The 25,250-nt window shown below is 45.2% G+C and overlaps 1 protein-coding gene across 11 annotated transcripts in view; it reads left to right on the top strand.

Moving 5' to 3' along the window:
- SORBS1 (sorbin and SH3 domain containing 1) overlaps nucleotides 1-25,250 on the top strand; it is a 224,269-nt gene that overhangs the window by 40,810 nt on the left and 158,209 nt on the right. For 5 of the 11 annotated variants that reach the window (XM_029932277.1, XM_029932267.1, XM_029932264.1 and 2 more), the window contains exon 1: nucleotides 22,592-22,732. In XM_029932277.1, the coding sequence (XP_029788137.1) occupies nucleotides 22,675-22,732 (58 nt within the window). In that variant the 5' untranslated portion in view covers nucleotides 22,592-22,674. Of the gene's footprint in view, nucleotides 1-3,826; nucleotides 3,865-21,702; nucleotides 21,792-22,590; nucleotides 22,733-25,250 lie in introns of those variants that run through there. The other 6 variants (XM_029932271.1, XM_029932275.1, XM_029932273.1 and 3 more) reach the window with 4 other exon arrangements.

Genomic DNA, 25,250 nt, shown 5'->3' with positions numbered 1-25,250 from the left:
CCAAGGAGGGAGCTCCAGGCAAATCTGGGCCCTAACTGAGGCTTGCAGTTTTAACCAAAAATGGACCAGCATTAGGAAGGGAGCTGGTCAGATAACTATTCCACTGTCTCAGTGGTTGGCAGAAGCTTCTGGCTATGATGGAGTTAGCTGGGTATCGGCTACGGCAACACTCATAAGGCTAGTTGAGCGTGTGTGGAAGAGAAAGAAAGAAAAGACTCTTACTTCAAACAGCATTCTTCCTGTGTCTCCCAAGGATATATTTTGTCCCTTTAAATGTTTCTTTTTTCTTTTTTCTACATAATATTCAATGTTCAGGATTGTGGGGGGAAAATTCAGGAAACAACCCAAAAACCCAATTTTCAAAAGGACCCGGGCAAACCCTCAGCATTTTGTAAATAGCTCTTTCTAGCCTGGATCGTTTCTGTGGTGGCATGCCAGGTCCCTTCGGCAAGATTGCTGAGTGCTTTGCCCATTCTTCTCTCGGTCTAAAGTAACTTCTCGGTCCATTCTATTCCTTTTTAATTTTTGTGGCTTCTTGCATTTGGGTAACTAAATTTAAAGTAAGAGCATGAATTCAGTATAGTACAACCACAGACCTGAAGACCTTTGCAGCGACAAGAGTCCTTTCCAGATGGTCCTAGATGGCCCACAGAGATCCTGCAGTTGCTTGGGACCACAGTTGTAAGCCCCGGTGGTCTGCCCCTGAATCAAACACTCTTCTCCTGCCTGTGCTGCCATTGCAGAGGTTCTGGTTCCCTCTACCCTGCCCCTTGTCCAAACTCAGGTGTGGCCATTGGAGGGCAAAGGGATTGCAGGGCCAGTGGCCAGTGGAACCACTTAAGTTCAAGGAGACTCATGAGGAAAGGGGTGTTGTTCAGATTGCATTTTAAAATGGGTTGGGAATAACACTGGCTGTAAAAACATGATCAGAAATCTGCAAAATCAACACTCTTTCTTCCTGGTAAACATGAAAGCCCGGCAGCTGCACCTCCCTCACACGTGTTTGGCCAACTGTTATTCGGGACATCGTGCCTCCCGTGGTGGCATATGGGAGCTGACTGAAGCCAGGATTGGCATTCCAGCTCTTTGCTAGGTGGAACAGGGCATGACAGTGTTCTCAGAAGCTGTTCAGGTTGTCTTTGAACTTAAACTGGAGCACGTCCGCACCCATCTGGGGTTACACGGACACTTGGATGTGGCATCATGTCCCTTGTCCGGCTTTGCCGACTCCAGATCCAGTGCAGGTGGAAGAACTGATCTTATTTAGTCAGAGGTGGGGATTTGTGGGTGACTTCTTTTCCGTCAGAATCCTCACCCTTTTAGTCACCCTTAACCTCTGTTATACAAGAGAATTTTGTTTATTTCAGAGAATCAGCCCACACACAGGTTTGAAACAAGTCCAAAAGGAACATTTGCCACTGTGTAAAAACACGTCTCATCTTGCTGCTCTTTGATGAGAACCGGTCCATCCCTTCTATTCACCCCTACCCCCACCCCAACCCTGTTGCCTACATCATTTGTAGGAAGCTTACCATATATGAGTTTATTGGTTTATTACTCAGAACCTAAGCTAGAGCCTGACTTTCTTAAGGAAATACTTGGGGAAAGCCAAACTGCTTTATTTGTGCTGTCATTTTTTTTCCTGTAAGTTTTCATGTATCTTCGTAAGGAGATGGCTTGGGAACAGTTACTGAGAAGAATGCAGCGGTCATTAAGAACCAGTATTCATTCCTGGAGTACAAGCCTGTCAAACAGATCCTATTCCTTTTTAGACCTGGGCTCTGGGACGTGCAGGAGATGCAGTGCCTGCTGTACGTCTGGTGTCTGGAAAGCATCTAACGGAAAGGAGCACAATAAGAGGATAGGGCTAAAATGAGAAGTGAGGGCCGGGGGATAAGGCTGCAGGTGGATTCACCGCTGCCTGGATTACCAGGACAGAGCCACAAACTCTGTGGAGGAGGCCTCTTGTTGCAGAGCTGGGATTGTGCCTGGGTCTGTCCTGGTCAATATTTTTTTTCTCAGATACTTGGAGCTTTAAAGGGCAGCCATATGAAATGCACAGATCGGTTAGGGCCAGGAGAGAGAAAGCTTACATTTCAAAGAGTAAACAAAACCTGAAACTCTCTTTTAAGATATGTCCAGTGTCTGGGTTATAAAAAAAAATCTTCTATGTGTAGGATGGGGGTGACCTGATTTTGAGAAGCTCTTGTCGGGGGAAAAATACACATTTTGGAAGATGAGAAAAAGAGGCAGGTCCCTCTCAGAAGGATGGAGAGAGGAGTAGGTGGTTCTTTAGATGGGTGCCCTATAGTTTTAGGCTCGCCTTCTGGAGCTACTACCCACCCTCCCGCCCCCAGGCGAAGTGGGGCTGGGTACGTGCCCCTTCCACCTGCAGACACCCCAGGCACAGTGTGAGTTGGTTCTGACATTAGTCCTTCTCCCCAGCCTCCTTGAGAAACCACCCCCTTGCCCATGCAAGGCGTCTTACAGGTCTGCACTGGCTTTTCCAGGCAGGAGTCTGGGCTTCTTTTCTTTCTGAGGGTTTCTTTGGTCAGGTCCTAGGCCCTGGGGTTCACAGCTGCCTTTTTTTTTTTTTAAATCTGTATGTAACATGGCCTTTTTTAAATTTTTTTATTTTTGAGAGAGAGAGAGAGACAGACAGACAGACAGAGTACAAGCAGGGGAGGGTCAGAAAGAGAGAGAGACCCAGAATCTGAAGCAGGCTCCAGGCTCTGAGCTGTCAGCACAGAGCCCGACGCAGGGCTTGAACCCATGAACCATGAGATCCTGACCTGAGCCGAAGTTGGATGCTCAACTGACTGAGCCACCCAGGCTCCCCACATAGTCTTTAGAAAATGGCTAAATGGAATACTTTGTATTCCTGTTTTAAACTTAAAGACCAATCTCTCCTGCAAATGCAAAAAATAGCTAGAAGATGAACTCAGTTCCGTAGTGCTTCAGGTTAAGTGAGGGTGGCCGGAGGAAGGTACAGGTGTGAGAGAGGGGAATGAAGCAGAGAGCTGGGTGGAGTGTGAAGGGAAGCTGGGAACCGGTGGGCAGAGAGACCGAAAAGCAAAGAGACTTGCAGAAGAAGAAACAAGACACAAAGAGAAAGTAGCACAATCTGAGGTGAAGCCTATTTGCAATAAGGAAGGCCTCCACCCCACTGCTGCAGTTTTTGGTCTAAGAATTCTGAGGAAATCCCAAGTACTATCAAAAAAGGATTTGTTTTTTCATTGTAAACGTGTCGTGTAGTTAAAATATGACAACCTGATGTGCCTTTCCTTACAGAAAGAAAAATTTGTTGATAAGTAAAATGCTAAAGCCCAATTTAATATATTTGAAAGGATTCCTTCTCCCTTGTGATCATTGGATGAATCCAAAGAAAGACAATTGTTTTTATTGATTTATGTATATACATATGCACATATATAAAAAGAAACTACCTCCAAGTCATCCAGTGGTTATCTCTGGATGGTGATAAGGATTTTTCCTTTTTTCTCCTTCTTTTGGAGGGGTGCTATTTTCTAACTTTTTCTTTTTTCAATGAATAGTATGACTTTAATCAGGAAAAATTATTATAACATAATCTGGAAATAATATTATTTACCTAAAGTAGTATTTTCCCCTCCCCAACCCTAATGTATTATTTTTATTAAAAAAATTTTTTTAATGTTTATTTATTTTTGACAGAAGAGACAGTGTGAGCAGGGGAGGGTCAGAGAGAGAGGGAGACACAGAATCTGAAGCAGGCTCCAGGCTCTGAGCTAGCTGTCAGCACAAAGCCCAACGTGGAACTCGAACCCACAAACGGTGAGATCATGACCTGAGCCGAAGCTGGACGCTCGACCTACAGCCACACAGGTGCCCCATATTATTTTTAAATAAAAACTTAAGTTGGGAAATAGATGCATGCAAGGTACCCTAGCCCCTTCCGCCTCCTTCCTTTTAAAATGTGTAGTTTTTATCAAAGTTACACATGCTTATAGTTTCAAGAATCAAACAGTTCTACAGGACCACAATTTCCTGCCTCCTCACCTCTACCCCCATTCCCCAGTGGCAGTCACTTAAAATTCGTAATGGATTCTTCTAGTATTTACTTTCACATTTTTCAATAACTTGCATGTTTTGCTGCTTTGGGGCATTATCTGTTGACTCCTCACCATTTAAGGTGAGCATTTAGCTCTCTCCTCCCTCCCTGTGCACTATCCCCTTTTGTTTCTGGAGGAAGGACCTCTCTAAAAGTTATAAGTGTCATGCCTTATCCTAGAGGGACAAAGGTTCCTTATGTGGAGTGACATGCACATTTTTTGGCTTTTTGTGATCTTGCCAGTGAGACTTTTGAAATGTCTCCAGAATTCTAAGTTCTAGGTTTGAATTGAGCCATGCATTGTTACTAGCTCCGTGGACCAACCCAAACCAAGAGCCTGTTGGAATCTGAATTGAATTAGGGCATCTCCTATATGTTGCTTTTTTGGACCAAATATCAACTTCCTTTGTTATCCTTTGCTTTTCCCATAAAAGTAGAGTATAGAGAAAATCCGCTATCCTTGTTAACGGTGAGGGCCACTGTTTGCCAGACTTGGGGGTCTTGGGAGTCCTAGAATAGAATGTACCTTCCTTTAGCAATGCATCCCGGGACACTCTCCAGAAGACAACTTCTGTCTACATTTGACTGGTGCTATTGAAATTTCATGAGACTGTGATAGAGATGCCTGTGTTCTGGGGGCCCTGAGGAATTTGTATGAAGACTTGTTCAGAAAGCTGCTACAGTCCAGTCTCTGGGTAGGGCATGTAGATCCTACTCTGAGCCTCAAGAGTGTTTCTTTGCTCCCAGAGCTACCCACAGACACTCTGAATTCTCTGTCCAATTTTAGAGGTCATTCCACTGGCCTTGCCTGTTTTGTTTTTTAATGTTTGTTTATCTTTGTGTGTGTGTGTGTGTGTGTGTGTGTGTATGAGAGAGAGAGAGAGAGAGAGAGAGAGGGAGAGAGAGAGAGAGAGAAAGAAAATGAGAATATCCCAAGCAGGGCTTGATCTCACAAACCATGAGATCTCACCTGAGATGAAGTCAAGAGTTGGACGCTCAACCTACTTAGTCATCCAGGTGCCCCTGACCTTATCTATTTTCTCTTGGCTTGTGAATGGCTCCTACCTTCTGCCGTTTGCTACTATTTATGGCCCTTCTGAGTTCTGGGGAAGACTTTGCTGGTCTTTTTTTTTTTTTAATGTTTTATTTATTTTTGATACAGAGAGAGACAGAGTATGAGAGGGGGAGGGTCAGAGAGAGAGGGAGACACAGAACTGGAAGCAGGCTCCAGGCTCTGAGCTAGCGGTCAGCACAGAGCCTGACGCGGGGCTCAAACCCACGAACGTGAGATCTGACCTGAGCCGAAGCTGGAGGCTTAACCGACTGAGCCACCCAGGCGCCCCTTTGCTGGTCTTACAACAGGGATTTTACAGTCTTGCTCATTCATGAAGAATGAAGGGAGGCAACAGAGAAGGACTTTCACTGTAAGAAATGAAGACTCTGAATGTTAAAGTTGGAAGGGACCTTGGAAACCACATTGTCTGTACAGCTCTACTTGCACACCTCCAGCAGTGAGCGGGGGGTGGGGGGGGTGTCACTCTTTCAAGAGGCCACCCCTTTCCAAGTTGGGTGGCTTTTCTCATTGGTAGGTTCTTTCCTACTGAACTGATGTCCTTGCCTGGGGTTCCATTAAATAGGTGAGGGCAACCTTGAAGGTAGAGTTTGTTGAAACTAGTCAACAAATGACTCCTCCCATTACTCTTGCATAAGCAGTATTAAAAATGATTTTAAGAGGCAGCTATAAAAGATGCTGCTAAAAATTAATGTTTTCTAAACACTGAGTGTGTTGCCAGAGAGATTCAGTTTTATTTTTCTTTTTCATTATGATTTTGATTTATTTGAGTCTGATAGAATGGTATCAGTGACATGAGGAATAATTACAGTATCTTTTGAAATTCTATCCTGGAACCCTACCAGGAGCGGACCCAGATTTGTGCCAATGAACACATCATAGGTTTTGGGTTTTTAAAAATGTGTTTTTAAAAATGCTTGTTTGAAATGCTAGACTTTCTGACACTTACAGAGCATTGTTTTAGTGGATGGAATTCTTTTTTGATCCTCTAAGTTAAAATTTTTAGTTCCGGGATGGCCACAGTGACCAATCCTGTCTTGTGAGTTTAAGAGGCCTCTGAGAAGAGAGACCTGCACACGTGTGTGTCCGTGCATGTGCACACACATACACATACATATGTGATCGTCTCCCTTTTATCAATCAGGTCTAAACTTCCCTTGATTCTTACTACTCCTTTTGTTGAGTTTTTTTAGAGATGCTTGCCATCTTAGGAAAGCTGTGTATAGTCATTCTTTAAATAAAAATGACTTGCCATAAAGAGAGAAACTAGCAGCAATAAATCGACATGTTAACATTGGTAGTTGGATTATTGTGGGTTTTTTTTGAGAACTTTCTTTGTTTCCCCAGCTTTCTATAATGAACATGTGTTTTTTAAGTTTACTTATTTATTTTTGAGAGAGAGTGAGGGTGAGCAGGGGAGGGGCAGAGAGAGAGGGAGAAAGAGAATCTTATGACTGTGAGGTCATGACCTGAACTGATATCAAGAGTTGGATGCTTAACCAACTGAGCTATCCAGGTGCCCCTATGATGAACATGTATTAATCTATATCGGAGAAAATTATTTGGGGGGAAAAAAAGCATGATTGCCTTGAAACGCATTCCGAGTCTGCCAATAAGGTAATAAGGTGGAGAAAAAAGGTGGACCCAGAGACATTGGGCGCCAGTAACTGCCATAGGAACTGTTGGCCCCAGTCTTTTTACCATCAAAGATGGCTCTCCTTTACTTTTCCTTTTATGCTTATTTTTCTTGTAAATGTCCCTGCTTTGAAAGATTTCATGTAACCCAACATTGTGTATTAAGTAGCAATTCCCCCCTAGTTGCTCCATCGAAGATAGACCAACTGCCTCTAGTTGTTGCCTGGGTTACTTTACGGTGTTGATTCTGCTCCAGCTGGGGGGTGAAGGTGTGATGTTTGAGTTGGCTCTCCTGTTAGGCACTCCTCTACATTCTCCATCTTTATTGCTGCCTGTGTGGAACTTCCTGAGCCAAGGACCCACGGTTGGGTTTCTGCAGTTAGAGCTCTTCTGTGTTTGGGGTCCAGGGCCCTGTATTCCCTCTAGTACTGATATCTCTTCCCATAAATTTACCTTGCTTTTATTTGTAATGCAACAACATCTAAACAGCCCCAAACCAATAATAATACAGTAAGGGTTCGTGACTTTGCTAACCTTTGTCTACGTCGTCATTATCCTCATCATGGTGATAATAGTTGTCATCAGTCAGGTGAACACACATGGAGGGCCAGATACTGTGTTAAATGTCTATACAGATCTTGTTTCATCTTCACAACTCCTCTGTGAAACAAGGACTGTTAAGTAGCCCCCATTTTATTGATGGGGGAACAGGGTCTAAGAGGTTGAGGAATTTGTCCAAGATCATGAGGCCAAAGGGCTGCAAAGCCAGGATTTAAGTTGCTTCTTTTCTCTTAAGCTTTCCATACCCTTTTTCTTAAAAAGAATTTTTTTTTAAACATTCAGTTATTTTTTGAGAGACAGAGAGAGCATGAGCAGGGTAAGGGCAGAGAGAGGGAGACAAAGAATCTGAAGTCGGCTTCAGGCTCTGAGCTGTCAGCAGAGTCCAACATGGGGCTGGAAGTCACGAACCCCAAGATCATGACCTAAGCCGAAGTCGGGTGCTTAACCAACTGAGCCACCCAGGTGCCCAGTAACCTTTCTCTTTAATCCCTTTCCTCTTCAGTCGGCTGTTTCCAGACCAGGACTTCAGCTTTGGGTCTTTACATTGCAGCAAATCATCTGCTCGTGGGCTCTGTGTTCACGGGTCCTCAGGAGGAGGTGTGGGGAAGATGGCCAGACCCCGGCAATGGAGGCAGTGGGTGCAGTGCCGTGGCTGCTGTCCATGCACCCTGGTGGACCAGGTCGGAGGGGCTTATCCCCAACTGAAGTTGGAATTTGGTCTCTCCTTCCAATTTCCCACTTTTTGAGTGGGGCCTTCACGGGTGTGAGGACTCATTACCCAGCCACAGAAATGATGAGTTTGTGCCTTCAGTGCCATTCATCAGAGTTCTTACTTATGTTTTTCTTTTCTCCAAGAGTAGGGGGCATAAAATGCCTCAAATCCCTCTCTTCTGGAAAGATGAGGAAGTTCAGGAAGGTACCTTTCTTCCCACAGGGTGACCTCAGTTCCATTCCAAGGAGACCATGGGATTCTTCATTTTTGTTGAGTCATAGACCCCTTTGAGAATCAGATTGGACCTTCCCTAGAAAAATTATAGTGCTAATTCACACTGTGTTGTAAGCACTTAAACATGTATTACCTTTTTTAATCCTCCTCCTAACCCTATGAGGTGTAGGTACTCTTGTTTTCCCTATTCTACAGACAAGGAAACCGAGGCATTGAGATGTTAAATGGCTCGCTCATGGGCACTTGTTTAGAAAGCGGTAGGGCCTTTGTATATGCTTTCCATTGGACCCCAGGAGCTAGAGAACCTCAGTTCTAGAGTACAAGCCACCTCCTGCATTGCTTAAATATGGAAATGTGTATGTGTAATAAGATAGCAGGTGGATGCCACCCCCCTACAGCTGGCGATCAGCCTGCTGTCAAGGTGGTGGAGGAAGGCAAAGCTGCTCTTGGCTCCCCTTTGCAGAATCTTCCCCCATCCTCTTGGACCAGTTAGGTGCATCTGCGTGGGGTTTCTAAGTGTCCAAGCCTTGCAGGGATCCCACACAGTTATCTAATTGGCATTTAATGGTGGGTGGGGAGTCAGGAGTCAGGCAATCTGGGCTTCTTTCCTGGTTTTGCCCCTCCAAGCTGTGTGGCTCAGGACTCTCCTGAACCTGTCTGCTCAACTGCCAACCAGAGCAGATGAACTTGGGCCTTCATTAGGGTGAAGAGGGGCTCACCAATGTGGGAGGGAGGCACTGCCCTTAAGCAAATCGCCTGCACCAAGTCAGTGAGCACATCATTCTGTTCAGATTAATGAGCCCACAGACTGACCTGTGGCCGCCGCCCATGCTTGACAACTGCAGCTTTAGAAGGTATGGGGAGTATTTTCATAGAGCGGCGATTAGTGATCCTAATGAAATTTTGGAATTCTTTGTACTCTGCACTCCTCTTCCTGTCTGCCTCTCTCTTTCTTCCCCACCTGTTTGTTCACAGCCCCCACAGCAGTTATCCTTGAAATCATGGATACCTGGAATGTTACTGCTGGAAAGGACCTCTGATCACCTACCGCCAGCCTTCTTATTTTGCAGGAATGGGAATAGGCTCAGAGAGGTGTGGGAACTTGCCCAAGGCCACACAGCAAATCTATAGCAGAGCCAGAACTTAGATTAGCAATTTTTCAGTTGTGCCATGCGGCTGTCCCTGTGTCAGCCACACGCTGCCCTTACAAGTTTTTACCTTGTAAGGCTGGACCATCCTCATCATACTCTCTCCCTGCTTCTCCTCACTGCCTCGGGGTGGGGCGAATGAAGGAACAAAGCCATCTGTGGAAGCTAATGAAGGAACAAAGCCATGACCTGCATGGCGCTCAGCCCACAATTCCACACACTCAGATCAGTGTAACCTCTCCATGCGCCGGGATGAGTTTCTGCTGTCGACAGAGATCTGGGAAATACCCCTGTCTGTATATTCCTTTACCCCCGTTAATATAGCGGTGGGTAGACCCAGCTTTTGGAAGGCAAGCCAGTGTGGCTTATCAATGACTGTGCTGGTGCTCTGTATCCAGCAGAGGTCTAACCAGGACATAAAGAACATCTTTTCCGAAGCTGGGCTGGTGATAGAGGACTCTTGGGCATCAGCTTAGCACTCACTGCCCCTTGCCACAGGCCACCTTGACCGTCCAGGGGCTTCCTCTTCTCTCTGCTAAACGGAATTCTGTTGTCTGTTATTCAGCTCGCCCGGTTACTGTAGGAGCATTTTATCTTGGTTAATTCAGATTCTGGGCCTTTTTATATATGGAATTGGGGCAACACATAGAATCAGAGTTGGAGGACCAGGTGCTGGGGGTGGTCAGTGTGTGTGTGTGTGTGTGTGTGTAAGGAGGGGCTTTGTATCAGAGAAGACCCAATGCTCATGTGACAGAAGAAGAGAGGGAGGGAGAAGTGTTTATGGGCTGGAGGTTGAGAAAAGAGGGGAGGAGAGGAACCAACTTAGCAGAATGGCTGCTGTGTGTCCAAAGGATGTCCAAAGGAAGGAAGATGAGTTTTATGAGACTGACGCGCTGCCCGCTGCGCTAAGAGGGCACCTGGAGGATGAGTTTTAAAGACAGCTCCCTGTGCATTATTCTCTCCTGTTGGTGTTCAACAAGAGATCCAATAACATTTTGAATTTTTATTCTGTTTAGATTGGATTGTTTGCTTTCATGGCTACCAAGGGGAGACTGGGCTACACGGAGACCCGGTTGTATTGATGTTCCCCTGGTGTGTTCTGTCTGGGAGACAGGCTGGCTGTGGGGCAGGGGGACGTGAGAAGCAGACTCTGGAGGGTGGTGGTCTGGAGGAAATGCCCCTGTGGTGGGGTTTCGGACTGAGGTGCTGGAGTCAGTGTGCAGGTGGTATTCTACCCTCTGAACAAACTCTGGATTTCCTACACTAAAAATAAATTTATCAGGCGTCTCAGATTCAGTGCTTAGTCACTTTGTACTCAGTGGCAGAAAATTACAAGGCGATTCAGTAGTGGGGGGAAATGTAGCCATTCGCTTACATTGTATTTTCTTTCCACAGAGGAAATTTGCTATAAGAAAAAGGACAAGGTTGAATTTATTGGCCGTCTTACTGACACAACTCTTATTGGGGAAGAATATTTAAATTTTTGTTCTCCAGAAATTGCTCTTTTGTCCTGGTTTGAGATAGAGGTGGCTTAGCACATAGAGGGTTTTTAAACCAAGGAAGGAGCGGTGCCGGGTTTAGATAAAGAGAGCTCTTTCTTGGCCAGTGTGCCTCCAGGGGTCCGATTAATGTGTGTGCTCTGCCCGCGCAGCATTCACATTCAGTGAGAGGACTCCTTCCAGCGGCTGAAGGCCCTGGAAAAAGCGGGCTGCCAGAACCTACCGGTCTGTGCCTGGAGACCTGGCCCATTTCTGGACTCCTTGAAGGGCAGGAGAAATGCTTCTGCAGAAGAGCCCGAATCTTTGGCCTGAACATTCAGAAAGTTCAGGCAAGCGTTGCTGCTTTTGGGAACCAGGCAAGGGCAGAAAGGGGACCTGCCCTGGTTCGTATCCTGTTGCTTGTGGGATAGTTTTTTGTTTTCTTGTTTTTAAGCCCAACTACCAAGCTATTGGGCACCTTAAAATTATGATTTTGGATCCTCTTAAGGGGCTTTATATGAGGGTAGGAAGTGTCAGCTGCCTTCTGGTGTTTGAAACAATGTCCAGGGCAGACGGTCATTTCCTACCTAACTTTAAAAGATGTCAGAAAGGCAGCCTTCTGCAGGGGATGAGGGCCCCAGTCAGCCCCCGGCCTCTCCTTGGGCCACCCCTGCCTTCTTCGGGCTGGCCCCACTGACTGGTTGGCCTGGGAAATCTCAAGGCGGCCCTCAGGTGTTGGTCACACTTCTCAGCCATGTAAGTGTTTCTGAGGGACTCCTAGACTATAGGCATCAGAATGGTCCAAGGTTCTTGGAAGTAATGAATATACCAAGTGGACAGTCAGAGTCTCTGGGGGATGGGGTGATTGCTTTGTGCCCTCTGGATGGAGAAGCACTGTGCCACCTGCAGCCACTGTGTAGAAGTGGGCATTGTGGTAGGTAAATGATGCCAGGAGATCTTGGGTTCAGGTTTTAGGGCCTTAAGGAAGCTGGAGAAGGGAGGGAAGGGAGCAGATGTTTGAGTACTAGCTGTTGGAAAGGGCCAGGCCTTTTTAATTTATACTCAGCCCAGTGTGCTGGATGTTATGATGCCATGTACAGCAGAGGAAATCGTGTCAGAGAGATTAATAACTTACTTAGGATCATGCATTTGGTAGGTGGAGACCAGGCTTAACTGAAGTCCTCATTATTTCCATTGTGGCTGTAATCTGTATGATAGAATGTTCAGTGTCTCCCTGTATGATATGAGCCATATGTGTTTAGATTTTTTAGTAGCCACTTTGAAAGGGTAAAGAGAAACAAATGAAATTAATTTTAACTACGTATTCTCTTTAACCTAGTATATATACAGTACTTAATCAGTATTAAAGTATTTGAACAGTACAAAAAATGCCAATGAGATATTTTAGTTTTTTTTTCCATACCACGTCTTCAAATTCCAGTATGTATGCTACCTTCACAGAACCTCTCAAGTCACACTAGCCACATTCCAAGGACTCAACGGCCATGAGTGGCTAGTGACTACCTTACAGGACAGCCCAGCTGTAGCATCTGTGGACTGGAGAGGTGTGTCCTGCCAGCCTGCCCAGGGTAGCAAGGGATTTCTAAATTAATGGTTTACAAAGTCCACAGGATGAATCAATGCTTGGCAGTCTGCATGTCACCTGGGGGATGGGTATTACAAATCCTCAGTCTAGGGTTCCATGTGATTCTTCTGCGTAACCTGATTGGAAACCACTGCACTAAAAGCATTCACTGGGCAATTTACCTGGGTTCTGTGGCTTTGCCCTGCCCCCTGGTCAGGGACACTTGCATTCCGAGCACGTTCTCCGGGGTTGGGTGGTGCTGTGATGGGAAAGGTAGGGGAATGCATACCCCGAGGGCCCTTTCCCTCCCCTACTGAATAGAACTGCAGTTTCAATGGAAAAAAAGGAGTGCTTATTTATCTGGATGTGATCATGCATAAGGGGTGGGACCTTTCCTTCCATGGCTGAGAGCCGGGTCCTGTGTGTTCTCAGGAAAGGTAAGATGAAAAGAATAAAAATATTTAGGGAAGAATGGGATACTGTGTATACTTAAGCTGTGTGTGTTTCTTTGTTCCCCAGTGGTGTGGTTTTAAAAATTTATTTGCTGACTTAGTGCAAGAAATCTGGTCATAAAGAGTTACAGTCCAGGGGTCCAAGCCTCAGATGCCTCCGAGGTCTGGCAGGTAACAGGCGATGTAAGGTGGGAGATTTCAACTCCAATCTTAGGAATGCTCTTCACTTTCACATATATTGCTGTCTCCCTTTTTATTCTGGAAATATAAGACCCTTTTGGTCTGTCATTTTCTTACTGTTGATAGAGAAATATTTCTCTAAGAGAAGAAGCAGTCCAAGCATGATAGATGGCAGTGACAATCGGCCTTGGTCTTTAGGGAGAGCCGTCTGAGAGCCATGCCCCTCTAAGGGGAGTGGGGGGTGGCGATTGCCCAGCTCCATCCAGCTTGGGATGTTGCCAGATCTTGAGGCCCCGAGTTACCAGATCTTGTTATGTTAAGGAGTGCAAAGGTAAAATATTGGCCTTCTTTAATTTAGAACGACAGTTAAATCTTGAACAACACAGATTTGAACTGCACAGGTTCACTTATGCCAGATTATTCACAGTAGTGTAAATGTACTTTTTCTTGCAGAATGATTTTCTTGACCTTTTCCTTTCTCTAGCTTTATTGTAAGAATACAGCATATAGGGGCACCTGGGTATCTCAGTTGATTGAGTGTCCGACTCTTGATTTTGGCCAAGGTCATGATCTCGGGGTCGTGGGATTCGCTCTCTGCCCCTCTCCCCAACTCATGGGCACACTCTCTCTGTTTCTCTAAAAAAGAAAAGAATACAGTATGTAATACATATAAAATGTGTGTTAATTTGTTATGCTGTTGGCAAGGCTTCTGGTCAACAAGAGGTTCTTGGTAGTTAAGTTTTAGAGGAATGAAAAGTTATACGTGGATTTTTGACTGAGTGGCAGGCAGGCTCCCCTAACCAGTGTTGTTCAACGGCCTACTGTACAGGAAGTTGAAAAAAGTCTGGGGGTCCTGTATGTCCTCCTCCCCGCTTCCCCCAGGGGTAACACCTTCCATAATCACAGTACAGCATCATGGGTTTCACTAGTTCAGTTTACATACGCACTCCTCTGTGTGTGCACATGCATGCGTGCGTTCTGTGCAGTTTTATCAAGTGCAGGTTTGTGTAGTCACCTCTACAGACACAGTCTTTGGCTTTTAAATTGTGCAATATATCAAAAACTCTGCTTTGGCCTTCTGAACTTCAGTTTTCAACCTCTGTTCTAGCCTTTTCATTTTTTTCCCCCACATAAAATTTATGTAACACAGAATTCACTACTTTAACCCTTTTAAAGTATTCATTGTTTTTTAGTATCCACAGTGTTATACAACTGTTTCCACTACCTAATCTAGAACATTTTCATCACCCCGAAAAGAAACTTGTGCCCATTAGAATTTGCTCCTTCCTTCCTTCCCCTTAGTCCCTGGCAACCACGTATCTACTTTCTGTTTCTGTGGATTTGTCGTTTCTGAATATTTCATGCAAATGGAATCATACTACTCTGTGTACTGGTGTTTTATGTCTGATGAGCCCTTTCATTTTACAGAGAATGAGATGTGGGGCCAGAGAGTGAAGGTCATGTGCCCACTAACATACTGCTAGTGAGTGGCCAAGTCTTTATTTGAACCCAGAACCACTACACTTGGTACCGTACCTTTTGTCTCTTATCCTTCAGGTGTTTGTTTAAAAAAATTTTTTTTTAATGTTTTTATTTATTATTGAGACAGAGAGAAACAGAGCATGAGTTAGGGAGGGACAGAGAGAGGGAGACACAGAATCAGAAGCAGGGTCCAGGCTCTGAGCTGTCAGCACAGAGCTCGATGTGGGACTCGAACCCATGAACCCTGAGATCATGACTTGAGCCGAAGTCGGCCACTTAGCCAGCTGAGCCACCCAGGCGCCCCCAGGTGTTTGCTTTTAACATATGATAAAACTATCACCCCAGCTATTTTCACTTGGTTTTTATAAACATGCTAATAGCAGAATGTGTTCTGTTACTTGTGCTGAGTGTTAAGGTCCTTTAGGGAGTCACTGTGGAAATGAAAACTGTCAAAGAGAAAATAGAATAATTCAATTTAGTATGCTTCTTTAAAAAGTTTATTTATTTATATTGAGAGAGAGGAAGAGAGCCGGAGAGGGTCAGAGAGAGAGGGGGAAAGAGAGAGACTCCCAAGCAGGCTCCTGCTGTCAGCACAGAGTCTGACGCAGGGTTCAGTCTCACGAACCATGAGGCCATGACCTGAACCATCAACAGTCAGATGCTTAACTGACTGGGCCACCCAGGCACCCCGATTAGTATGCTTTTGCTGAGTCTCTGTTGTGTGCTGGGTTCAGGACCAACAGGGATGAGTTAGATTGAACCCTAACCATCAAGGAATAGTCAGTTGAGAGAAACAGAAGAAAGAATTTCAGGATATTAGGGTAAATATCATGACTGTGGGGTAAAGGGGAAGAGCACCAGGCCCAGCGTGAGGGCCTTTGAGAGATGAGAGGAAGCTAACAGGTCCTGACTGAGACAGCAGGAGAGGCCTGAGCAAAGATTTAGACTTCAGGAGTTGTAGGTCCACACACCCGAGCTGTGAGCTGATTGGTGGTGATGGAGTGGGAAATGGGGAGCCAGGGTATTGGAGACACAACTGGAAGAGTGCGCTTGGGTCAGAGTCCTGAAGGTCAGCTACACTTGTGGATGTCTGAAGTTTTCAAGCCCAGGGTGGCTGAATGGAAGCAGAGTAGGAGAAGCCAAAGTTGGGAATTGAGTCTCCAGGAGAATACCCAAGTCTGAGCAGTTGGGGAAGGGAGCGGGACATAGGGCGGTAGACCTAGTACCCACGTATTGACAAGATGGAGAAGAATCAAGTCACAAGACACCAGGAGACCATTCCAGAAGCCATGCCATGATGAAGTCATGCCATAGGACATGTTTGGAGAGCTCTCAGTTCTGTTTCCAACGGCCTGCCTCCACCTCCTCGTTCACCCTCTTAGCAGTGATTTATTGAGCACTTGCTTTGTGCTGGGGTTATAGCAGTGAACAAGTCAGGCAAGATTCCTGCTGCCTGGAGGCAAGCATGAATAAATGAGGTAATTACGGATTCTGATAGTCCTACTGAGAAAGTAGCTTTTGCTGGTAGATCTAAGGTTAGGCAGTCTGGGCTGGCCTGAGTCAAGAGGCGATAATTGGATCTGAATTCCCAGTGGTGAGAATACCCCAGCCATGGCAAGAGACAGGGAAAGAGTCTTGCAGGGCAGAGAGAACAGCAAATGCAAAGACCCTAGAGGGAAGGAGCCCCTGGCCATCTGCAGGAGTACTCTGGGCTTTGTCAAGGTTTCCTCAGGGAGGCGGGCATATGAGAACAGGTATTTTGTGGAGGGTATCCTGTCTCAGGAGTGGAAGGGGAGGAGGGAGGGAACCTTCCTTAGGAAGAAAAACATATCCCGGTGGAAGAAAGTATGAAGTCACTCATACTTAAATGATTCATTTAAAGTAGGCATACTTTTTTTTTTTTAAAGGGAAGCTAAAAATTATTTTGCTATTTTTCAACTAATTTTATTCTATTCTGTGAGCTTTGTGTCGTTCACAGAACTTGGAAACCTTCGTTCTGCTTCCTGCTGAATCTGGGGTAGGTGGGAGGGCTTTAAAAAGCTCCCCAAACCCACTTCCCTCTGCCAGTGGGTCTGCAGGGAGGACCACTGGGCAGTGGGACCAGAGGCAAGACTTGGCCTTGAGCATCTTGGAAGCTTTGGTGGCACTGGTTACAACGGTTCCATTGGGGTTTCTTCTGGAAATAGGGAAGTGCTTTCTGGGCCAGTGAGGGGGTTCATTTTGCATATATTAGAAAATTCTCTTGAATAAAATGATTAAAAAAAAACACTGCACAAAAGAAATAAAGGTAGTTGTTTTGATTTGTTTCCTTCTCAGGTTGGTCAGCCTCAAGGCCAGTTGGGGATGTTTCCAATTCTAGACTAGCTTTCTGAGCAGAATTCTTCTGAGTCCCCACTAAATTAGAATGCTAATTAGTGGGTGCCTAGATTTTCAAGGCTAGTGGCAGGCCTGAGTAGTTGGGAAATGGGTTGGCTTGAGCATCCTTCAGCTGAGAGATAATGAAATTTGAGGTATCTCTTGAAGGAACATGGAGGGTTTGAAGGCGTTATATTGGCATACAGTGATGAGCCAGGCAAACAAGCTAAAAGACTCCTTAAAGGGTAAACAAAAGAGGTAAGTGCAAATCAGTGCTTAGTGCTATGAAGGAGAGGTACATGGTGTTCTGGTCCCATTGGACCAGAACCGTTTGGATGGTCTAGGTGTTTGATAGGAATGAAAGTGGCTAACATGACTTTCACAACATCTGGCGTTGTTCTGTGTTCTTGGGATAGGGTGGAGAGAGAATGTAAATGACAGAAATGATGGTTCAAAGACAACTTGTATCATTTCTGTTGGAGGAATTGTTCAGAGAAATGTCTTATTTTAGCCAAGGACATAGTGGTACTGCAGGGAAATAATGAATTACATAAAAATTAAAGACCACAGACGGGAGAGATTCGTATCTTGAGCTTTTCCTAGACTTCCTGTCCCACCTGTGCTCTTCAGATTTGCAATATGGCTCAAGGGGAGGACCCTTAGGTTGAAGGGGATGTGTAAGAGTGTTCTTGTTATGGTGAAGGGTACTGCTGGGCCTTGCAATCTGAAAGGCTGATGTTGGTCAGCCGTGGGGTTCTTTGGTGCTGGGCTGTCTGTAAAGGTCACCTGCTAGCATCTGGTGATGTCAAGAAGGAGATCCTTCTAGGCTGGCCCATTCACAGAACTAGCTTACTCCCATCTGTCATCTTTGTGGCACACAGCATTTACTTTGCCATTCTTGACTTGAGATTGCTTGGGCCGTTGCTTAACCACAAAGTGGGAATCTGGAAAGAGAAATGCTCAGCTGGCTTGGCAGGTTTCTAGGCATTGAATTGATCTTCAGTGTTCTGCCCTTTGGCCGGCAGTAAGGACTTGAGGCAGAGTACTTTGTGCCTTGGAGCTGTTCCTCAAAGGCCACCTTGATGACTGGATGCTTCCAGACCCTGTGCCCTGGCCAGTAGTATGAGCCTACATAGGTGCGAGGGCTCAGCTATGCTGAGACTGGACAACTCTAGTTAGTTAACTGGAGGCCCTGGCATTGAGTCACAGTATACAGGGACTGAGGCACAGGGGGCCCCTTGCTGGCTGCTGGCATTCTATGCTTATTTTTATTATTTAAACAGTTTTAAGGTTTGTTTATTTTGAGAGAGAGTGCGAGAGAGAGAGAGCAAGTGAGCACGTGCAGGTGCAAGCACACAAGCGGTGGGGAAGGGCAAAGAGAGAGAATCCCAAGTAGGCTCCACGCTGTCAGTGCAGAACTCGATGTGGAGCTCAATCTCAAAAATTGTGAGATTGTGATCTATGCTGAAATCAAGAGTTGGATGTTCAACTGCTCAACTGACTGAGCCATCCAACTGGCCTTCTGTGTTTATTTAACAGAATAAAAGGAGTTAAGGTGCGCCTGGGTTACTCAGTCGGTTGAGCGCCCAACTCTTGATTTTGCTCAGGTCATGATCTCAGGGTCGTGAGATGGAACCCTGCATGGGGATCGTTGCTGACAATGCGGAATCTGCTTGGGATTCTCTCTCCCTCTCTCTCTCTGCCCCTTCCCTGCTTGTGTGCTCTCTCTCTCTCAAAATAAACATTTAAAAAAAATTAAATAAAAGGAGTGAAGTGTTGTTTCATGTAATGTGATATAGGGAGTAGGTAAACATACTGAGAATATGCAACTCCCCCAAGCCTGAGTCCTTGCCTCCTGCTTGGAGGATGCCGAATTAATGACCTTGAGGACCTTGAGCATGTTGTTTTGGAGCCTTCGAGAGAAAGACACTTTTTTCCGAATGAGTAGGAGTCTGGGCATCAGAATCACCTGAACAATGACGGGCCCTCAAGTCAGAGATGCTGATTTAATGGGTCTGGGGCCAAGATTTGTTTTTTTTTTTTTAATTGGTGATTCTAATTTTTAGCCAGATTTGAGAACCTTCCCACCAGTTACAGATCTAGGGAAGCTCTTCCCACTCCTGAGGTGAATTTTGCCTTCTTGCTTACCCATACTGGCCTTGAACCCTGAGCCCTAACCATGGCACATGATGGGTCTTCATTCCTCTTTATGTCCCTTTCCAAAAATGTCTTTTGGGCTGCTACCCCCTGGCTTTGCTTCAGCCTAGATTGGGGCTGGTGGCCCATCTCTTTCTTGTCCATGAAGAACAGGAGACCTGCACCTGGAGATTTTGATGGGCAGATATTTTGGGACATTTTCTTAATAAAACTTCCTGCTTAAGGCTTGAATGTGTGGTAGAATCTGGCCATAGAAATCCAGGCCCTGAGGTAGAGCCAGGACGGTCTTGTGACCGGCATAGGGAAAAAACCTATCAGGTGTCTTCTCAGAGACATGTTAGAAGCACTAAAAATACCAGAAGGGTCATTATGTCTGCCACCATGTTTCTCCGGCCCTCCTGACTCTGGGACAGCATTGGTTGCCCTGAGAGAGTCATAGGTGGGCATTGCCAGGGAGCAGGGCTGTTTTGGTGGCATTCTTGAAACAGGCGCTTGGCAAGATAAACGTCCAAGAGTACACATGACATTTCAGCAGTTGTTGGGTCAGGTGGCAGGGGTTTTTAAGACCGGCAAGATAACACGAGATCTGGACAAGCCCAAATCGGAGGGGCTGTTCACACCTTGCTTTTGTTCCTGTTGTCCCATGGCCTGTAATTCCCACCTCCCCCTCCCTTCTCCCCTCTGCCTGCTCTACTCCCTTCCCTGCGTTAGGATTTCCCGAGCATCTGCCCATGACGGGAAGTGTCCATTCAACTTGGCAGCACCAGGAAGCCCAGCTCAGTGCTCCCAGAACACCTGCGCCTACCCAGATCTTCGGGTTTATCTGTTGTGTTAGAACTCTTCTTGAGTGATGCCTTGACAGAGCGACTTAAGGGCAAGGACTGGATCTGCTTCATCTTTGCCTTTCCCTCACCTTGCACACTGCCTGTGTAATAGGGTCCAGTAAATATCTGTTGAGTGATCAATGAATCCATACATTCTTTGAGGGAATAATATAAATAAATAACTCTTACCAAGATCTTATAGTTGAACATTATTCATTTATGATAGTCTAGTAACTATATATAAACTAATTGATAGTCATATTCAAAATGCATTTTAAGGGACATTTTTCTAGCATACAGAGTATTTCAGACAGTTTGGGACATTAACTGAGCACTTTTAAAGTAGTAGATGCATGGTATTTATGAGAATTTTTTTTGTGTACTTAAAGGAGAATTTTTTTGTGTGTACTTAAAGGAGCATTGTTATTGAAAATGTCACACTAGGAAGTGAAGCCTTAGGGAACCTGATGGACTTACCTTCATTTGTCAAAGGAGAGAATGGCCGTCTTTCGGTAGAGTGGGCTGAATACTTTGACTCCATCTCCTTGAATTTAATATTAGCTTTAAAAGACACATCTATACACACATGTGTATGCGTGTGTGTGTCTATGTAAAATATTTTTTGTTTTATAATATAATACAGGGGCTCCTGGGTGGCTCAGTCGGTTAAGGGTCTGACTGGCTCAGGTCATGATCTCACTGCTCATGAGTTCGAGCCCCGTGTCGGGCTCTGTGCTGACACCTCCGGCACCAGGCTCCAAGCCTGCTTCAGACCTATGTCCATCTCTCTGCCCTCCCCCTGCTTGTGCTCTGACTCTCTCTCTCTCTCTCAAATATAAAATAAAACATTAAAAAAAATTTTTTAAGATAACTATGTGGTGGGACATAGTGAAAGAGTTCTGGATTGGCAGTCAGGGACCTGGGTTCTAGAATTAGCTCTGCTTCTGTGGGAGTAGGCAAGCCAGTTTCCTGCTTAGGCTTTTATAATATAGAAGTGTTGTACTTGTTAAGGGATTGCAACTGTCTGCAGGAGTAAGGTTACTAACTTAAGTTGCTGTGTGTGCTGGACCATTTTTTTTTTCTTAGAACTCTGTCCTCTTTTTCTTTTGTGTTCCACTTCTGTTAAGTAGAGGGAAATATTCCTGCATCACACAGACACACAAGAAGACCAAAAAGCCCAGTAATGTAAGGGCAATGATAACCATAGCTCTCTCCATGGTGAGCATTAGGGAGTGGTAGGGACTGTGGCTTATCAGAGTAGCCAAGCCTGCCTATGAAGGGCAGCTGCTACTTAGCACAGCCAATCATTTTTAGACATATATGTGGACCATGTTGACTTTTTTTTCCCTAAGAGAACTCAAGAGTCTGGGTTTTATGTGACCTCTTTGATGTTTAAATTTTGGCTTAAATTTTCTAACCCTATGCTTCAGATCAGTGTGCTAGATGATCTGCTCTAGGCTAGATATAACCCACTGGGCTTTCAGTTTGGGATTCCTGCTATGGATGATCTCGATAGCTTCTTTCTGCCCAAGGCTCATCTGATTCTAATGGGACCATTCCAACTGGTGAACTGAAGATTGTTGTTCTAGTTGGGGAAGGTAGTGGGGCTAGAAGAGGAGTATGGGGGCTTGGGCCTAACCAGGACGCCTGCCAATTGGTGATTTGGTTGGCCCCCTCCCTTTGCAGAGAGGCTACAGGGTGCCTGATTCACACCAGGTGTTCTGTTTGTCCTTGCAGGAGTTGGCACTTGTTGGAAAAGTTTGTGAAACCTTCTCTCTGCCCAGAGCTCCAGGACCAATGCATCCTCCTACCACCTTAAACCACTGGTAAATATGGTCTGTTTTGTTTCTTCTGCTACAGCAAACGGAACTATTTTGGGTGGACTGTAGAATGTGATTTTTAGAGAATCACACTGTCCTAACTGTTTCAGAAGGAGGAACAGTGGACTGGGCCCAGGCATATCTGGTTCTGGTATCTACTTGGTCGCACCACTTTTTCTGTGGGACCTTAGGTGAAGTGTTTGACCTCTCTGGGCCCCAGACAGAGAACTGAATCCTCCCGTGCTAAGAGATTATGTATGGGAGATTGCTTCCAAAGGAATAAAGTGCTGGACAAGTATAAAGTAATGCTATTTAGCTGTGAGATGTAGAACTGGGTAATTCTAGGTGAACAAATTAAAATGTGAACACGTATGTTGGAAACATGGATTTAAATACCGATTTTCTGAGTCTTCCAGAGTGGTTTTTCAAGACTTTTGCGTTTTCTTTTTTTCCGCCTTCCTACCTCTGCTGCAGCTGCCATTTTCTTGAAAGATTGAATTAACTGTGCCTCACAATTACCTTCATTTTTGAGATCAGATAATTTCAGTTCACAAATGTTCTTCTTTTCCAAAAGAAACTTAATTACTCCTCACAGCAGGTAAGCGCCTTGCTTCTGTGGCAGTTGAAAGAGGCAAAAATATGTCCTTCCCGACAGCATGTCAGTGCTGAGATGAGGGTGCTTTGGGGTATGCTAGCTGGCTGGAAGTCAGGTGAAGGTCTCCCGTGAGCCGTTCGAGGGGAAGGACCACCATGAGCCAGGGAGGCGGTGTGATCTGTGTGTCTTGATTCCCGCCACGCTGTTGAGAATAGCCAGTTTGTTTGCTCACTGGCTGGTCAGCTGCCCAGGGTTAGGGACCCAACTCCGGCATGAGAGGCTGACCAGATTGCTATGACTAGAGGGAGACAGTGGACATTCTGCATCCCACAACCAGAGTCCCGTCTGGTGGGTAAGAAGAGCTCCATGGTCTTCTTCCTCACAGAAGCATTTGGTCTCGGGTGGGTGGGACACTGTCCATTCAGCAAATATGTGTTACTGGCTACTCTGAGCCAAGGCACTGCTCTGGGCACTGGGGATTCAGTGGTCTAAAGGCAGACTGTCCATACCTCCAGAGCTAAGATTTGAGTAGGGTGGCAAACGAGAATGTGAACTCTATGAGGGCAGAGATCTTTGCTTATCTTATTCACTGGATAACCCTAGCTCTTAGAAGAGCACCTTGCATGCAAACATGATGGGTACTCACTAAAAAATTACTTTATGAACAACGTAGATTATTAAATAGATAATTTCAGGCAGTAATAAGTGCCACAGGGGAAAAAAAGTGAAGGGCATCCACTTTGTTTTTTGTTTGTCTGTTTTTTTGAGGGGCTAGAGGAACTATTTTTGAAAGAGTGGCCTGAGAAGATTTCCGTGCATGGGAAACAGAGGGAGAAGTTCTGTGCAAAATATCTGAATGGAGTGAAGGAATCTGAGGGGAAGTGTGTAGGCAGAGGGAACAGCGAGCAAAAAAGAAAAGCCTTTGACGTAAGCTGAGCTTGGCGTGATAGAAGAACAGGAGAGCAGCCAGTTTGGCTGGCCTTGAGCTGGGGGGTAGGTATGGGGAGGGAGAGTGATATGAAATGAGATCAGTGGCAGGTGGGAGCCAAATCTTGTAGGCCATGATAAGGAGAGTGTGATTAGACACCACTGGAGAGTTTGAGTGGAATTATTTGCCCTTTGCAATGATTTTTCTGGGTTCTGAGTGGAGAATTTGGGGTCAAGAGTAGAACCATTGTAAGCTGAAGGGGTCCAGGCAAGAGACAAGGCCGTGGCTTGGATTAGTGTGGTGATTATAGACCGATGTGAACCGGTCAAGCACGGGTTATATTTTGAAGGTCATGCTGGCTGGATTGGTGTGGGGTGTGAGCAGATTGAGTCCAAGATGAGCCCAGTGCTTTTGGCTGGGTGAATGATGTTGCTATTTACTGAGATGGGGAACAAAGCGAGATATATGTGATGATGGGGGGCGGGGACCCTGAGGGTTCAGTCCAGGCATGTTAAGTTTGAGATGCCCATTTGCTATTCTCACGGAGATCTAGAGTTGGCTGGGGCTGGAAATGGTACCTCTGAGAGTCATCAGCATGTAGATGGTATTTAAAACCTATGAGGCTGAATGAGATTCCTTAGGTAGAGAAAGGAGGGCTAGGTAGGATTTGGACAGAGAAAGAGGCAAAGGGTGGATTTTCTGTATAAAATCCCTAAGAAGTCAATGGAGATGCATGCTAATGAGTATGGTATGATTTCAGGTAACACAAATCCAAATTGTTCAAATGAGATAAAGATATAAGAGTAGTAAGACCTCACCTTATATAAAAAAACTTGAAGTACTGTGACTCCCCCAACTAATAAAATTAGTTTTAGAGTTGTGTAATTTTAATCGGGTCAGCTGAGTGAATTATAAACTGCATTTATGCAACTGGCACGTGGCTGTGCCTTCGGCTGGCAAGCAGAAGTTTCCAGCATCTTTTGCCATTAATAGCATGTAAACTACACTGTTCTTTATCTGTACTGGTACTTCTGCAAGCCATTTTGATGACTAAGTTCACTGTTAATGCGTTTCAGGCTTTTCATCCTATAATCAGACCGTCTGAAAGTTCATTAAAGGAAGGCTCTCTGTAGTGAAGAATCATGCATGAAGATCAGTACTTTTGCGGTCAAAGTTAGATGTGATCCTATGAAAAGGCCAAACAGGCCTTTGTTTGTTTGTTTGTCTGCAGAACCACAAGTTAGGAAATATGTAGAATAGCTCTCAGATATTAAAGGTAAATGCTTATAAGATAAACTATATCGTGCAAAAGTACACCATGATGCTTGCAGTAGGCACATGCATTTCAGGTATGGCCCATATCCCTCAACTGCCATTACCTGACAGGAGAAAATCAGTTCTGAGTCATATACATTTTTATCCATTTGTGAACTTTGGGCACAAAATGCAGCTGCTACATATTCTTTTTGTCCATTTCTCAGAGAATTCGACCCATTGAGCTTCCTGCACATTCTCATTGGGTTCCTTAGTGTTTCCATTTTCATACTACCTGGTGAGTTTCTTTAGTCTTGTTATCTCCAGTCTCCTTACAAATTTTTGCCCTCTTCTTGAAGTTGCTGCCTAAAGTTGACCAGCCACCTCCCTCTTGCCCTGGGCTTTGGGCCCCACCCATCTCTGACTTGCCCTAGTGAGCCTTCCAGCTTAGCCCTCTCCAGAGCCTTTTAAGGATTCTTTGGAAATCCCTTCCTTGAGGAGACTTTCACCTTTTCCCCCCAGGCCTGGTCTTTTCATGCTTTTTTGGGATGTGACCAAAAAAAAAACAAACAAACTGGAAATCGGGGTTCTATTGAGGGCAGTGTGATAAACAAGTGTTCTAGAATGTACTGTTTCAAATTGCTTGGGCAATGGGCAGCCCTAACTTGTGTTTTCATGTATTTCAAAA

This window comes from Suricata suricatta, chromosome 2 (genome assembly GCF_006229205.1).
Source record: "Suricata suricatta isolate VVHF042 chromosome 2, meerkat_22Aug2017_6uvM2_HiC, whole genome shotgun sequence".
Taxonomy (NCBI): domain Eukaryota; kingdom Metazoa; phylum Chordata; class Mammalia; order Carnivora; family Herpestidae; genus Suricata; species Suricata suricatta.
This window is presented reverse-complemented; position numbering and strand designations above follow the sequence as displayed.